Source organism: Nicotiana tomentosiformis, chromosome 8 (genome assembly GCF_000390325.3).
Source record: "Nicotiana tomentosiformis chromosome 8, ASM39032v3, whole genome shotgun sequence".
Classification (NCBI taxonomy): Eukaryota; Viridiplantae; Streptophyta; class Magnoliopsida; order Solanales; family Solanaceae; genus Nicotiana; species Nicotiana tomentosiformis.
Genome location: NC_090819.1, coordinates 50,541,639 through 50,555,745, shown reverse-complemented (window position 1 = coordinate 50,555,745; position 14,107 = coordinate 50,541,639). Strand labels below are relative to the sequence as shown.

At 37.5% G+C, this 14,107-nt stretch overlaps 1 protein-coding gene across 5 annotated transcripts; it reads left to right on the top strand.

Moving 5' to 3' along the window:
- Positions 1-1,235: 1,235 nt before the first annotated feature.
- On the top strand, positions 1,236-13,872 carry LOC104113485 (acetylornithine deacetylase). 5 transcript variants are annotated; one of them, XM_070182337.1, is made up of 12 exons: positions 1,237-1,683; positions 2,534-2,778; positions 2,860-2,968; positions 9,142-9,280; positions 9,371-9,428; positions 9,503-9,520; positions 9,790-9,912; positions 10,072-10,225; positions 10,308-10,341; positions 11,356-11,465; positions 12,009-12,065; positions 13,588-13,727. In XM_070182337.1, exons 1-11 carry the CDS (start codon positions 1,360-1,362, stop codon positions 12,039-12,041), a joined length of 1,347 nt encoding a protein of 448 aa, XP_070038438.1. In that variant the 5' UTR covers positions 1,237-1,359; the 3' UTR covers positions 12,042-12,065; positions 13,588-13,727. The 5 variants fall into 5 exon arrangements, with proteins under 5 accessions (XP_070038437.1, XP_070038439.1, XP_070038438.1 ...); XM_070182336.1 differs by lacking the exon at positions 12,009-12,065 and having other exon boundaries at positions 1,236-1,683; positions 13,588-13,872; XM_009623658.4 differs by lacking the exon at positions 13,588-13,727 and having other exon boundaries at positions 11,356-11,508; positions 12,009-12,025.
- Positions 13,873-14,107: the final 235 nt, after the last annotated feature.

Here is a 14,107-nt window from a genome sequence, read left to right as displayed (position 1 = left end):
ACCGATAACTAACTAACTTAATTATCAATAAATTTATTAGTTAAAACTTAATATCATTGTACCAATAAATATATAAAATATACCACATACTAATTATCCGTTAGTTTTATGTTATCTATGCAGTTAAATTTGGGTATCCTATTCCTAATCATGCAGAAATTAATAATTATACTTAAGTTTCATATATATGTATTTAATACATTGGTGATTGTTATATAGATTTAAGTTGTATATTATTCGTATTCTTTTTATAATATCAGTAAATTGTAACATTTGATAGTTATAAGATAATATTTTAAATATAATTGCTATGTTTATAAAGATATTACATGTAATTATCTTATAAGTTATATGATTGTGCTAACTTTCTACACAATGCGTGTAACTTATACACAATATGATAGTAATATAAAGGACACACTAAAATCTGTTGATAGTATAATTTTTTAATAAAATATATAATAATGTATTCTCTTTAAATTTTATTAAATCAAACTTACTATGAATTGATCTATATTCAAAGAAATTTATTAAGATAGAAAAATCAACGTATTTGTTTTATTTCATTTTGAACATCTTTTTCAACCCTTCTTGTTATTCTTCTTCTTTAAATAAGCTTTTGTTTTTCTTATTAGGTGATAATAGTTATCTTTGTGAAGCTACGATAGAGAGTTATTTTATTTTTAAAAAAATAATCTTAAATTGTGATGGTAAATAAATTTATCGGATAGTAAATACTCCATTTATTTTAGAAATAATTTTTTTTTTGGTAATGTCAGGTTCTCAAGCAAGTTTTTTTAAGCTAATACTTCAAAACATACTTTAAATTTTTTCCATCTTAAATCTTCAACGATTGAATGTTTTTATTGAAACTGAAAAGGAAGCATAATGGCCTGTGAAATTAAAGTGATAAAATTATAAAACCAAAACAAATTCTAAGTTGAACATATCAACGGATAGTTACGGAGTTCTATATGATAATTTTCTTTGTTGAGTTAGTTATATAAGATCAATATTCATCTTTTTCATGAAATTATACTTTTTTTTAATTACTCAAACATAAATTTTCATAAGTTTTATTCATTAAGTTCTGTAGACTAATTTATTAATATGATATATGAGATCATAATTTTATAGATTAATATTATTTTTGCTTTTATCTGGTGTTCTGTATTCGTATTAAAGTCTTAATATATCCGAATTTAGGGTTCCAACCAAAACTCTGGTGGTCTAGATTAGACTAATATCAGTAGTTAAACAAATAAAATAGGTTTAGTTGAAACGTCAAACTCCTCAAAGTTCCTTCGTTTGCTCCGTTCCAAAAACAAGGCATCAACTCACCACTACGATACAGCTACCATGGCTACTGTAAAGCAGACTTTGGGTGATCTGAACAAAGAATCATTCATTACCCTTTTGAGGAAATTAATTGGTGAGTCCAAATATGTACAGAACAACCCACCGGAGCTAATCCCGGAGGAAGACAGGATTGTGAATCACGTTCTTGATATCCTTCTTCCTTATAGCACCACTACCGGCGGCGGCCCACTTGTCATCAATCATGTTACTTATAAGCCTAAAAGGGGTAATCTTATTGTGGAATACCCGGGTACTCAGCCTGGAAATATCTTGTCTTTTGTTGGTATGCATATGGATGTTGTCACTGCTAACCCTTGTGATTGGGTATGTTAATATTTAATATTGCTAGCCCTTGCTTTCATTATTTTGGATGTACTGTGTAAAGTTGGTTGCTTTTTCTTCTGTCTGGTGTTAAGTTGTGCTTTCATTGCTTTATATTTATATATGACTGGATACCTAATAGTGCGTATAAAGATGTTAATTTAGCTTATATGAAGTATTTATTATATTTATGGTAAGAGCAGATTGGCAGAGAAAACTTAACAACACAGTTTAAAATTTAAGTAGCTTAATTAATTTATATTTTTGAAAGTTGTACAAATTAATAATGTTATTAGTATAAAAGTGTAAAGAATTATGGAATTTAGGTTGTATTAGGAATGTAACGTCATCCAGGAAAATGTACAGATAGATTATGCTGTTTCCTCCAGTAATAATTTCAGCACGAGGTGTTTATTTGAAAAAACCACCAGGTGTCCATATTGAATGCATCTGTGCTGAATAATTAAGTTGCCATTTATTTCTTAAGATTTTCTTTGGGGAGTTGAGGGTGCGGGCGGGGAAATTATGCTTGTGGTCAAGAGAAGGAAACGGATTGATGCTGATTGAGCCCCATAGCTGGTAGCTTATTTCATCCAAGTAATATAATATGCTGTTAGATTGTACTGCTCATTATTTCAGTTGGAGGAGCACATGGAACACTCCTCCTGCTCAATTATTATGACTAATGGGTCTGTATTCACTGTGATAGTTTAAATTTGAATGTCGTACCTTTGCTTGCCTTATGACTACTGTGTTACTTCCACAAATTAACAATTTGTTGTAAATTATGCTCCCTTATAAGTTGGCAATGATAACGGTCTCGCATATAATGGTATAACAATTTTGTATGCAGGAATTTGATCCTTTTTCATTGAGCATTGATGGTGATAAACTTCGGGGACGTGGAACTACTGATTGTTTAGGTCATGTGGCTCTCGTTGCGGAGCTTATGAGGCGGCTTGGAGAGACAAAACCACAGTTGAAATCCACGGTAGTTGCTGTTTTCATAGCCAGTGAAGAGAACTCATCGATCCCTGGGGTTGGTGTGGATGCATTAGTGAAGGATGGATTGCTTGACAAGTTAAAGCAAGGCCCTCTGTAAGTAACTGGTTGCTAAGGTATCAAGATTCATTGCAGAGAAATAGTGAATTTATTTGTAGTATTTCTTCCTCTACATAGATTCTGGATCGACACAGCAGATAAACAGCCATGCATTGGTACTGGTGGCAGTATACCTTGGAAGCTCCATGTAACCGGAAAGCTTTTTCACAGTGGTCTTGCCCACAAGGTACTCTTTTTTCTCAACCGTTTGACATCTAAGCTTCTTTCGAACTAAAATTTAAACATAATGCCCATCTTGTTGTTTTGACGATAGATTCTGCTGTTGTAATAGACAAGAAATTTGAGAAGAAAAAGTAATGATCCATAGAGGAATTAGTTTGCACAAGATTATACTATTGTGTTGGATTTTTATCTGTGTGACAGATCCTGTCATTCTCTTTTTTGCCAAATTGCCTTTGAAAAGCAATAGAAACATCATTGCATATGCCGGTATCACTTTCATCAGCTCCTTTTATCTCCACTGTTATGAATGGTAATCCGCCACTTTGAAGTGCATGTTAAACTTCCTTTTGTTAATCCTAATAATAATTAGAGGAATTATTAAAGAACATTGACAGAAGATTCAATGTTTTTTTGCGCCAAGAGAAAAAGCAAGAGTTTTTTGACCCAGAATTTTAAGCTTGAGATCCTCATGTAGATTCAGATATTTTTTGCCCACATTGCTTATACATATATTTGAATATTCATAATTCATACAACAACAACAACCTAGTGGAATCTCACAAGTGGGGTCTGGGGAGGGTAGTGTGTAAGGTGATCTTACACCTACTCTAGGAAGGTAGAGAGACTAAGGGGGCCAAGATAATAACAACAAAAGGCAATAGTAGCAACAAGCTCTAACAACAATAGAATACTAAGAAACCGAGGCGAAAGATAACAGGAAAACAACGTGAACTACTAGCAATCTAGGACAAGAAAAACTACCAGACTAACCCTAAAACCATCGGTATGGAACAAAAATACGTTCGACTACCTACTAACCTTCTACTCTAATTCTAGACCTCCATACCCTTCTATTAAGGGTCATGTCCTCGGTAAACTGAAGCTGCACCATATCCTGCTTGATCACCTTCTCCCAATACTACTTAGGTCTCCCTTTACCTCTACTCCTACCGATCAAAGCCAATCGCTCGCACCTCCTCACTGGGGCATCTGGGCTTCTCCTCTTTACATGCTCGAACCATCTTAGTCTCGCTTCCCGCATCTTGTCCTCCACGGGGCCACTCCCACCTTTATCAGAATATCTTAATTCCTAATCTTATCTAACCTGGTATGCCCGCACATTCATCTCAACATCCTCATTTATGCTATTTTCATCTTCTGGATATGAGAATTCTTGACTGGCCAGCACTCCGTTCCCATACAACATAGTCGGTCTAACCACCACTCTGTAAAACTTACCTTTGAGTTTCGGCGGTACATCTTGTGTGAGCCGGATGCTAGCCTCTATTTCATCCACCCCGCTCCGATGCAATGTGTGACATCCTCGTCAATCTTCACATTTCCTTGGATCGCAGACCTAAGATACTTGAAACTTCCTTTTTGGAGATGACTTGTGAATCAAGCCTTATGTCCATGTTTGCTTCCTCTGTCACATGGCTGAACTTGCACTCCAAATATTCTGTCTTATTCCTGCTCAGCTTGAAACCTTTAGACTCTAGGGTTTGTCTCCAAACCTCCAACTTCTTGTTAACACTGCCTCTCTTCTCGTCAATCAGTACAATGTCATTTGCAAATAGCATACACCCTGGAACCTCCCCTTGAATGTGGCGCGTCAGTTCGTCCATCGCCAAGGCAAATAAAAACAAGCTAAGCGCAGATCCCTGGTGTAACCCCATCATAATTGGAAAATGATCCGAGTCTCCTCCACTGTCCTCACCCGAGTTTTAGCTCCATCATACATGTCCTTAATCACTCTAATGTACGGTACATGGACACCCCTAGCCTCTAAGCATCTCCATAGAACCCCCATTGGGACTTTATCATACGCTTTCTATGGGTCAATAAACGCCATATGCAAATCTTTCTTCCTTTACCTGTACTGTTCCACCAACCTTATAACAAGGTGGATGGCTTCCGTAGTCGAACGACCAGCATGAAACCGAACTGGTTCTCGAAAATAGACACACCCATCCTTACCCTCACTTCCACCACTCGCTCCCAAACTTTTATAGTATGACTAAGCAAGTTGATGCCTCTATAATTGTTGCAATTTTGGATATCATCTTTGTTCTTGTACAACGAAATCATTATACTCCACCTCCATTCTTCAGGCATCTTCTTCGTCCTAAAAATAACGTTAAACAACCCACCGAGCCACTCCAAGCTTGCCCTACCCACGTACTTCCAAAATTCCAACGAAATTTCATTTGACCCTGTCGCTCTACCCCTGCTCATCTTACACATAGTCCCCTCGACCTCCTCGATTTTTATGCGCCTATAATACCCAAAATCTCAACGTTTGTCAGAGTGCTCCACACCACCCAACACAATGTTCTTGTCCCTCTCTTCATTCAAGTGTTTATGGAAGTATGTCTGCCAGCTTCGTTTAATCTGTCCCTCCTTCATTAGAACTCTGCCTTCCCCGTCTTTGATGCACCTCACTTGGTCCAGGTCACGGGCTTTCCTCTCTCTTAACTTGGCCAGTCTGAATAGCTTCTTGTCCCCGCCTTTGTCCCTAAGTTCTTCGTACAAACGACCAAGCGCAGCAGACTTAGCCTCTGTGACTGCCAACTTCGCCTCCTTCTTAACCTTCTTGTACCACTCTCTGTTCATCCTCTTCTCCTCGTCTGTGCTTTCCACTAACTTCAAATACGTCGCTATCTTGGCTTCCACTTTTCCTTGGACCTCTTCATTCCATCACCAGTCCCCTCTGTGGCCGCCAGAGTAACCCTTCGAAACCTCTAACACCTCTCTCACCGCTTTGCTAATGCAGTTCGCCGTCATAGCCCACATACTACTTGCGTCCCCACTGCTCCTACTGGCCCCCATAGCCAGCAACTTCTCTCCCAACTCCCGAGCTTTGTCCTTAGTCAAGACTCCCCACCTGATCGTCGGTCGACCCCGCACAACCCTCTTCCTTTTCTTCCTCATGATCTTTAAGTCCATCACCAAGAGCCTATGCCGGTTCGCGAGGTTCTCACTCGGGATAACTTTGCAATCCGTGCATAGACCTCTATTACTCTTCATGAGGAGTATATTTGAATATCCATAAAATCCTAAAATGGAGTATCTTAGGTTGAGTAGGCAGCTAGGTTTGAGAGACATGATGATTGTAAGTATTATGCTGTTTGTCCTGTAGATGCCTCTTGAGCTATTACATGACCTCTGATGATTGTAGCCCATCTTTTATTAGTAAACACTCACTTACAACTTAGGTTTTCAACTTTTATGGCATTTATGTTATTTGGTTAGGTCAAGTCATTCTCTCTACTGTTGCAGACTGACTCCCATTCAGTAGAACGGTTCGTGTGATATTAAATCCACAAGGAGATTGTTGGATATCTGTTAGAGCCGCTTTAGTTAGGCAGGTCTTTGACATTGTTGGATATTAGTTAGTAAATGGAGATGACCACTCTAGAGCAGCTATTCATCCAAGTCAATACTCGTGAATCCTTGAGGTTTTGATAAGAAATTATCTGAATGCTAAAAACACCGCATTAAGAGCTGTTTTATGCCTTTTGCTTAGCTTAGATATGGAGCGGCTTGTAAATTAATTCATACAAGCTCTCCTTGGTGTTAATCCATTTAGTTAAGTCTGCTAACTAAGTACTATAAGATGCTCTTGGAAGTAAGTCCCAGCTGTCAATGTGTTGTATGGCCACTTTCCAGATTCTGAAGTTTTATTTGATTAAGCTAGGTCTCCTAAGATAGATAAACCCATCTCACTTTTCTCATCAAGCCCCATGGACCTTGTCGTTTCTTTTCGCTTTTCGCTTTTAAAAACACCGAATAGTAGTCTCTTCAGTTCGTACTCACCTTTTAACTCGGAATTGCTGGGAGTGCACCAGTGGCGAAGTCAGGAAATTCAATAAGGGTGTTCAAAATTGGAACACCCTTTGCCAGTGGGCTATGCAAGGGTGTTCAAAGTCTATTTTTAATCAATAACAAGTAATATTTACCTTATACGTAGTATAATTTTTCGATGAAGGGTGGTCAGTTGACCACCCTTGGGCCAACATAGCTTCGCCCCTGGAGTGCACAGGCAGCAGTCTCTTCTTTTATCTTGTCTTCTTCTATCAAGTTTCATGTACAGAGAAAACTTCAGTGTCACACTCCTGAAGTTCTGGTCCTATATTATCTGCTCAGCTTTATCACGTTCTTTTGAAAGCATCTAAATCTGCCTTTCCGTTTGATTCTCCAAAAGAGCAGCTTCCTCCTCTTGCCATGCTATGTTTGGAAGCTCTGCCTCAATAATTTGTAATGCTTCGTTCCTCCTATGACTTGTTTCTTCTACATCTGCACAATGAATAATAGTCATCGCATCATCGTCTATTTGTGATGGTATTGAACTAATTGCATGTTGTTCTCTGTTGTGATGAGAAAAGAACTGGAAGAAGGTTCTGACACCTGCACCGGAGATTCTGACACAGGAGTTACAAAAGCTTCCCCTGACCTTTTTGTGTAAATAATGGCCTCTATTTCCGGCTGAAGTGAGTCCAATTGGGTTCTTGAATTATCTTCATTGAGAGCCCATTCTCTGTGCTTGCTGTTCGAAATAGAGATATCCACAGCGTGGCCCAAGTTTTTCATCTGCTTGTCTTTGTTAATATTGGGCTCAAGACAAATTGGGCCCAATTCATTATGAGTTGTAACTAGTGTTTCACTTGTATGTTTCCAGCATCTGCTCACTAAATCAGAATGGCGCCGTTTGAAATTCAAATTACACTCACGACTTGCCACGTGACTAATCCCATCAATCTAACCGAAGGTCCAACCAAAGCATCCGTTTGTCTGCAATTGTTATCGGCGAGAATCCAGTAGGTTCTGGTTTTGCAAGTAATTCAGTCCATATTGGGACCTTGTATATGAAATTTTCTATTTCCACCTCTATTTGTCTCGGTATTTTATCTGCTGGGTCCTCTAACGCTGATCCGGGCCTATCAGAGGTGGTTTCTAAGCAATATTTCCTCTTGTCTTTGTTGCCATCCTCCGCACCCATTCAGGTGAGGATACATTTATCTGCAGTTGCCTTCATGATACTTTTGATCATAGATGGAGTGGAAGACCTTGTATCTATTCAACACCCATTCAGGTTCAACTTCTGCTAGAGCACATCCTGATGTCCGAGTCTATCACTTGAGTTTCTAACGAGTTGTTTTTCCATTTCCACTCCCCCATCATAAAGTGCTAGGCTTCTTTTGGAACGAAATTCAAATAAAAATTGAAAGCCACTATTCATAAACTTGAATGCCTGTTGGAGAGTGCCTTTTCTTATGAATTCATCTTATCACATCTGAACATGTTGGTACCTCTGTTATCTCACAGGCAAATCTGTATACAGTGCATCTTCCCAGAAGGTCCTCTGATGGATCAATGCTTCTCTGGTTTTAATTCTGTTGTCCTACTCCTGTACATGACTAAGCTTGGGCTCTTTAGAAAGCCACCTGATCTTCTTTACAGCATCAGCACATGTGCTCTGCAAGTTAGGGAAATGGGCTCTGATGGAGGAGAATTGCACCCCTTTGATCACCTGAAGAGATTTTTAGCAGAATTGTCATAATTTTTACCCTTAAGATTGAGCCATCTTTATACATGAATTTTTAATTTTGTTGGCCAGTTCGTACCATCCTCCATCACTTGTAACTTATGGAAGTATGAGAAATGATCTTCTCGATCCTTATAATGCCACAGTACTAAAAAACCTCCCATATTTGTTAAACTTATGGGAGCAGAAATATGCATATGCTAGTTTCCTTGAACTTCCATTTCCCGAGTACGTTGCCATGGCCTACCAAAGCCAAGTGGCAGAACCAGAGGATCACCTTTCTGCTAACATTCATTCTGCTCATTAATTTATCCTGTGCCCACCCGCTTGTACCATATTTCTGACTTGGACTGGCTCCACGTGATGTCATAAAACTAGTGACCTGCAATGAACCGTTAATGAATTAAATATTACCCAATCACTTGAGTTGAATGATTAATAAAAAACAAAGGCTTCGGTTGAGTTTGAATTAGAGAGAATGTCGAGTTACCTTTCTCTCTCTAGCCTATATACTTTACTTGCGAACCTCCTTGAATCGATACAACTTTATGCCCTTGAATACAGTGAAACTGAAACCTTTTTTCTATGTAGATACCTTCTAATTTGTATGAAATTTTATGCCAAATGGTTAGGCTATCAATCCTCTGGAGCTTGCAATGGAAGCACTCAAAGAAATTCAGTCCCGCTTCTATCGAGATTTCCCTGCCCATCCTAAAGAGCAAGTTTATGAATTTGCTACACCATCGACGATGAAACCAACTCAGTGGTTTTGTAAGTTCTCAAGTCTTTGTAGGATGAACTTGAAAATGTTGAGCATATTTTCTCCAGCTGCTTTTATGTGCTAAATTATTTGCTCTACAGATCCTGGGGGTGGAATCAACCAAATTCCTGCTGAGTGCACTGTTTCTGGAGATGTTAGGTAAGTTTCTTCGTCACGGCCTCCTTTAGATCTTTCATCGATGATGATATTTAACCATATATATTTCTTTGCAGATTGACTCCATTTTACAGGTATGTGTTTTGCTCTCTATTATTCCTTTTCAGTTCTTGATAAAGAAGATTAATTTGTTAAGAAATATCATAGTGGTCTCATACCTTATTACACTTTACTTTCTGCTTTTTACTTATTTTTATCTGCAATTTTAGTTATATCTCATTTCTATGAGTCTTTTTTTCAATTTCTGCAAAATCAAGAACTTTTCAGCTCGTATTTCGAAACAAGAAATGAACAGACGAATCTTTCGAAGGTAGTAGGATTTTTAACAATGCACCTTATTCAGTGTATCAGATGCTATGAAGAAATTACAAGAATATGTTGATGATATAAATTCCAACATTGACAAACTTGATTGTCGAGGCCCTGTTTCAAAATATGTCCTGCCAGATGAGAACTTAAGGGGCAGGTATGTTATACGCTTCTTTGACAAGATGGGAAATCATATGATTACTTGGAGTTGTCCATAAAAGCTAGAGCTCAAGTAATTACTTCCTTAGTTTATCTTATCAGTTTTTCTTTCTTTTAATTGTTCGTTAGCAATTAATGTTCCGTATTAATCCACCAGAATCACTATAAGTTTTGACGAAGCTTCATCTGGAGTTGCTTGTGATCTCAATTCTCGGGGCTTTCATGTGCTATGCAAAGCTACTGAAGAGGAAGTTGGGCATGTAAAACCATATTCTATAACTGGTACTTTGCCATTGATAAGAGATCTGCAGGTGGATAACTTCTTTCAGATTTACTTGTTTGGCCATCTAGAAACTCGAATTTTCAGTATCTTATTCATTATTTGTGTGGCAGGACGAGGGTTTTGATGTTCAAACTTCTGGCTACGGTACAATTTCCATTTTTGTAGTTTTATCATTCTTCTTTTCCGTTGTTAGACATAATTCTGAACCAATAAGACATTACTATCAGGACTGAGTAGGTTTCTAGATATACAATGAAGATGTTACTTGCAACCATCAATTTGAATGCAAGCTTTGGTGACCAATCCTTCTGACATTTTCTGTTTGGAAGCACACTTTCGATTGGGTATTAGTGGTGCAAACAAGCTTGAGGAGTAAATGTTCAATGGTTATAAATTAGGAGTGCAGAAATTGACTGAACTGAATGCCTAAATAGGCAGGAGATGGGTGCATTTTAACATATTCCTAATCCCATTCGGCTGGTCTGACCTTCTCTTTACCCTTTTTGTCATTAGAGATAAGAATATCATGTAAGCTGGTAATGCATCAAGCATATGATTGTTAATCAGAGTTATCCTTCCCTCAAAAGAGAGAAGTTCCCAAAATTGTTTGTTCCACCTTGATAGCTTTTTAAAATTTGCACCACCCTTTGCCATATCCCTTCAGATGTAGATTTAGTTCCTGATGGATTATCCAAATATATGCATGGTACATAATATTATTGACTGGAAAGATGTGACTTTTTAGTTTTTACCATATTCTTATAGACTGGATATAGATTCAAAAATTGCCCTCCAATGCTTTATCTATTCTCAATTCTGCATCACAAAGAATCAAGGTTTCGTCAGATGTCATGAGCACATAGAATCAATCTATCATTAGCTTAAGAATGTGAACTCTGCAAATCATTTCCAACCCCTGCTCCAACTCATTTATGGAGCTCTGTGCAGTCTATTGCTAAGACGCTTCATTTGACTATTGGAATATGTATCATTTCTTTACCAGAGTAGTTTGGATATGTTTATATTGATATCTGTAACATAATTTCTTACTTTGACACAATTGCATTTCTTAAATGTACTGTTTGATTGTTCTTCTTGTTAATTGAGTCGAATAAACTTTTGTTCTAATCTGAACCTTTTGAAATGAATGACATGCAGGCTTAATGGCCACATACCATGCAAAGAATGAATATTGTCTACTGTCAGATATGTGCCAAGGTTACCGCGTCTTTGCAAGTGTCATCTCACAGCTGGAAGATAGATATGAGGTTTGATTACGTCATAATTCAGAGAATGGTTGACAAGAATAAGGTTTGATATAATACATGAAAAGTAGCTCTCACCGATGACTTCTGCTATAGTTTTTTTATATGCTATAGTACTGATGGTTCTATGTTGAATCTTGACTAATCTTTAGATATGAAATTTAACTTCTATTTGAGTTCAATTTTAGATTCTTAAAAGTAAATCCCGAGCATTACAATATCATTTGTTTGACTTTTGTGGTATCAGCGTCATACACTCATACTATAGCCATGGAGGTTGGAGAATTGCTTTAGGTATGATGTAATTGATTGATAAACAGTACATCACAGCCTATTAGAACAGAAAGAAACAATACATTATATAGTATGTGGGGTTAATGAATCATTTTGGGTAGTTTCTTGTTGAAATTGGTTGAGGGATGAAAGTATCTCCATTGTAGAGCCTTGTGGTCTATTTCGCATGTTAGGTGTTTGACAAAATTCCTAAGAGAGTTACATCATGGAAATCCTTCTAAATATTAACCGATTTTCACTATCTTCCTATAGATTATTATTGCTAGAAGTGTTGAGGCGTTGTAGTAACTTAAGGAAATCTCGGACAAGGTATGTTGGCTAAACTTTCTCTCTTAGTATCGAATTCCATAATGTTCCCGTGAGTTTGAAAGTATGGGTTGCGTATTAAGATGTTATGGCTTTGAGTCGTGTTTCAAATGAAAGCTAGTATGCCAAATTGTGTGGGAAAAACTCGATATGTTTACGGCTCTAGATTGATCATATGTTTACCTAAAGTCTTGATGAAAAATATCTTGTTGTTGATAATCTATAAAGATGCTTGAAAATAAAATAAGTGAATTGGGGATATAGAGTGTGGCCAACGTGCCAAACATTTAAGTTATGATTGTGGCTAGTAGTGCAAATGAAATGAGAGGATGCGATAAATAATATCAAATGAGCCTCGACTCAATTGTTTAAAAATAATTTCGAAAATAGAATTGCCTAAAAGCTTTTGTACTCAATTCATGCCCATAAGTGGCTGCTTTAACTAATGCTTTACTTTATAAATATATCCAGTGTGATTCGAGTTCTTACATACTCAGGTGTTGAAATTGTACATTGTCATTTCTGGGAAAGAGTATTGCAAGAATAAATGGTGTATTGATTGTTTATGATTTTGATGTGTGTTTCTATTGCTGGTTGGTATGCCTTATTCTTTGGGAAGAAACCTTTTGTGTTTAAAGTTCCCATTACAAATGGATTTGAAGTATATGATTTCTGAAATATTATGTATGTTGATATTTGATGGTGTCCTTGAAAATAAAAGAGGTGAAAGTGTGGAACATAAAATACGACCACCGTGCCAGGAATAAAGAATCTTGTGAATGGCCAAATGAGCCAAGGAAATATTGTTGTTGTGAGTGACTGGAAATACTAATGAGAATTTATATAATGTGAAAGAGTTTGAGGTGAGTACAATTGTATTTATGTTACCTTTGTGTTCAAATCAAATAATAAAAAATATTTTTGGGAGTATCATTAGCAAAATCGAGGAAGGGTGGGTCATAAGGCCCACACTTGAAACTACACCTGCCGGTATAGGGGTGGATTGTGATTATTCCCCTTATTTGGGATGAAATTGAAATATTGGTGAAATTATGATTATTACCCTTAATTGGGATGAAACTTGTAATAGCCGTGAATTGGAAAAGTCAACCCACACGGCATATGTGGGAAGGCGGCCTAGCTGATCGGGTGGAGATTGGGCGCCATGTTGCGCACATGGTGGTACTACTCTTGGTAACAACTTTCTTTTGCATCACATGTCAAATCACATTGTTCGTTAGGAGATGGCCTAGCCGACATGATTAGACTCCTGCTAACAAAGACGGTGGTATATCGGTGCTAATGATCTCCCAACCAAAAATATATATTATTTTCGTATTTTGAAAATTCTTATGTTTCAATTGGGCATTTGGATATAGTTGATTGTGACTTGCTATTTCTATGGTTTTTCTTTTCTTATATGGTCATTCTATTTTGAAAGAGGACTTTTAGCTTTACATACTAGTACTATTCAACAGTACTAACGTCCCTTTTGTCGGGGGCGCTGCATCTTTAATGGATGCAGGTGGTTTCACAACAGGCGGCATTGATCTGTGATAGCGGTACACTCTCTTCAGCTGACTTGGTGAGCCCCCTTTATTTCGGGGTCATGTATCTTTTGTTTCTCATGTACTGTGTTTTGAGGTATAGCTGGGGCCTTGTTACCGGTATTTCCATATTACTCTTCAGTTGTACTTAGAGGATCTGTAGACAGGTTGTGGTGGTGTTTGATGTTGGCAATTGAATTAGAATTGTTGGTATTTGGCAACATGTTTTTCATTAAATCTATAAACTCGTACTATTTTGGAAATATTGAATGATGCTGTTAATGGGAATGAAATGGAAGTGGTTAATGAAACCTTTTCAATATTTGATTAACGGAGTACATCTCCTTTTTATTCAGGGATGAATTTGGGTAGAATGAAATCAAACAGGCTTGCTCAGCCGGTTTTACTCGGTTGAGCGCCGGTAGCGCTCTCTGAGTTTGGGGCGTGACAAATAGCATCTCTCATCTCCTGACCTGGTGCATCTGGCTGAGGAGCTGG

Coding starts and splice junctions, on each gene's coding strand:
- LOC104113485 (XM_070182336.1), top strand. CDS start 1,360: ATGGCTACTGTAAAGCAGACTTTGGGTGATCTGAACAAAGAATCATTC. Junction 1,684..2,533: donor CTGCTAACCCTTGTGATTGG/GTATGTTAATAT, acceptor TTTTGTATGCAG/GAATTTGATCCTTTTTCATT. Junction 10,342..11,355: donor TGTTCAAACTTCTGGCTACG/GTACAATTTCCA, acceptor AATGACATGCAG/GCTTAATGGCCACATACCAT.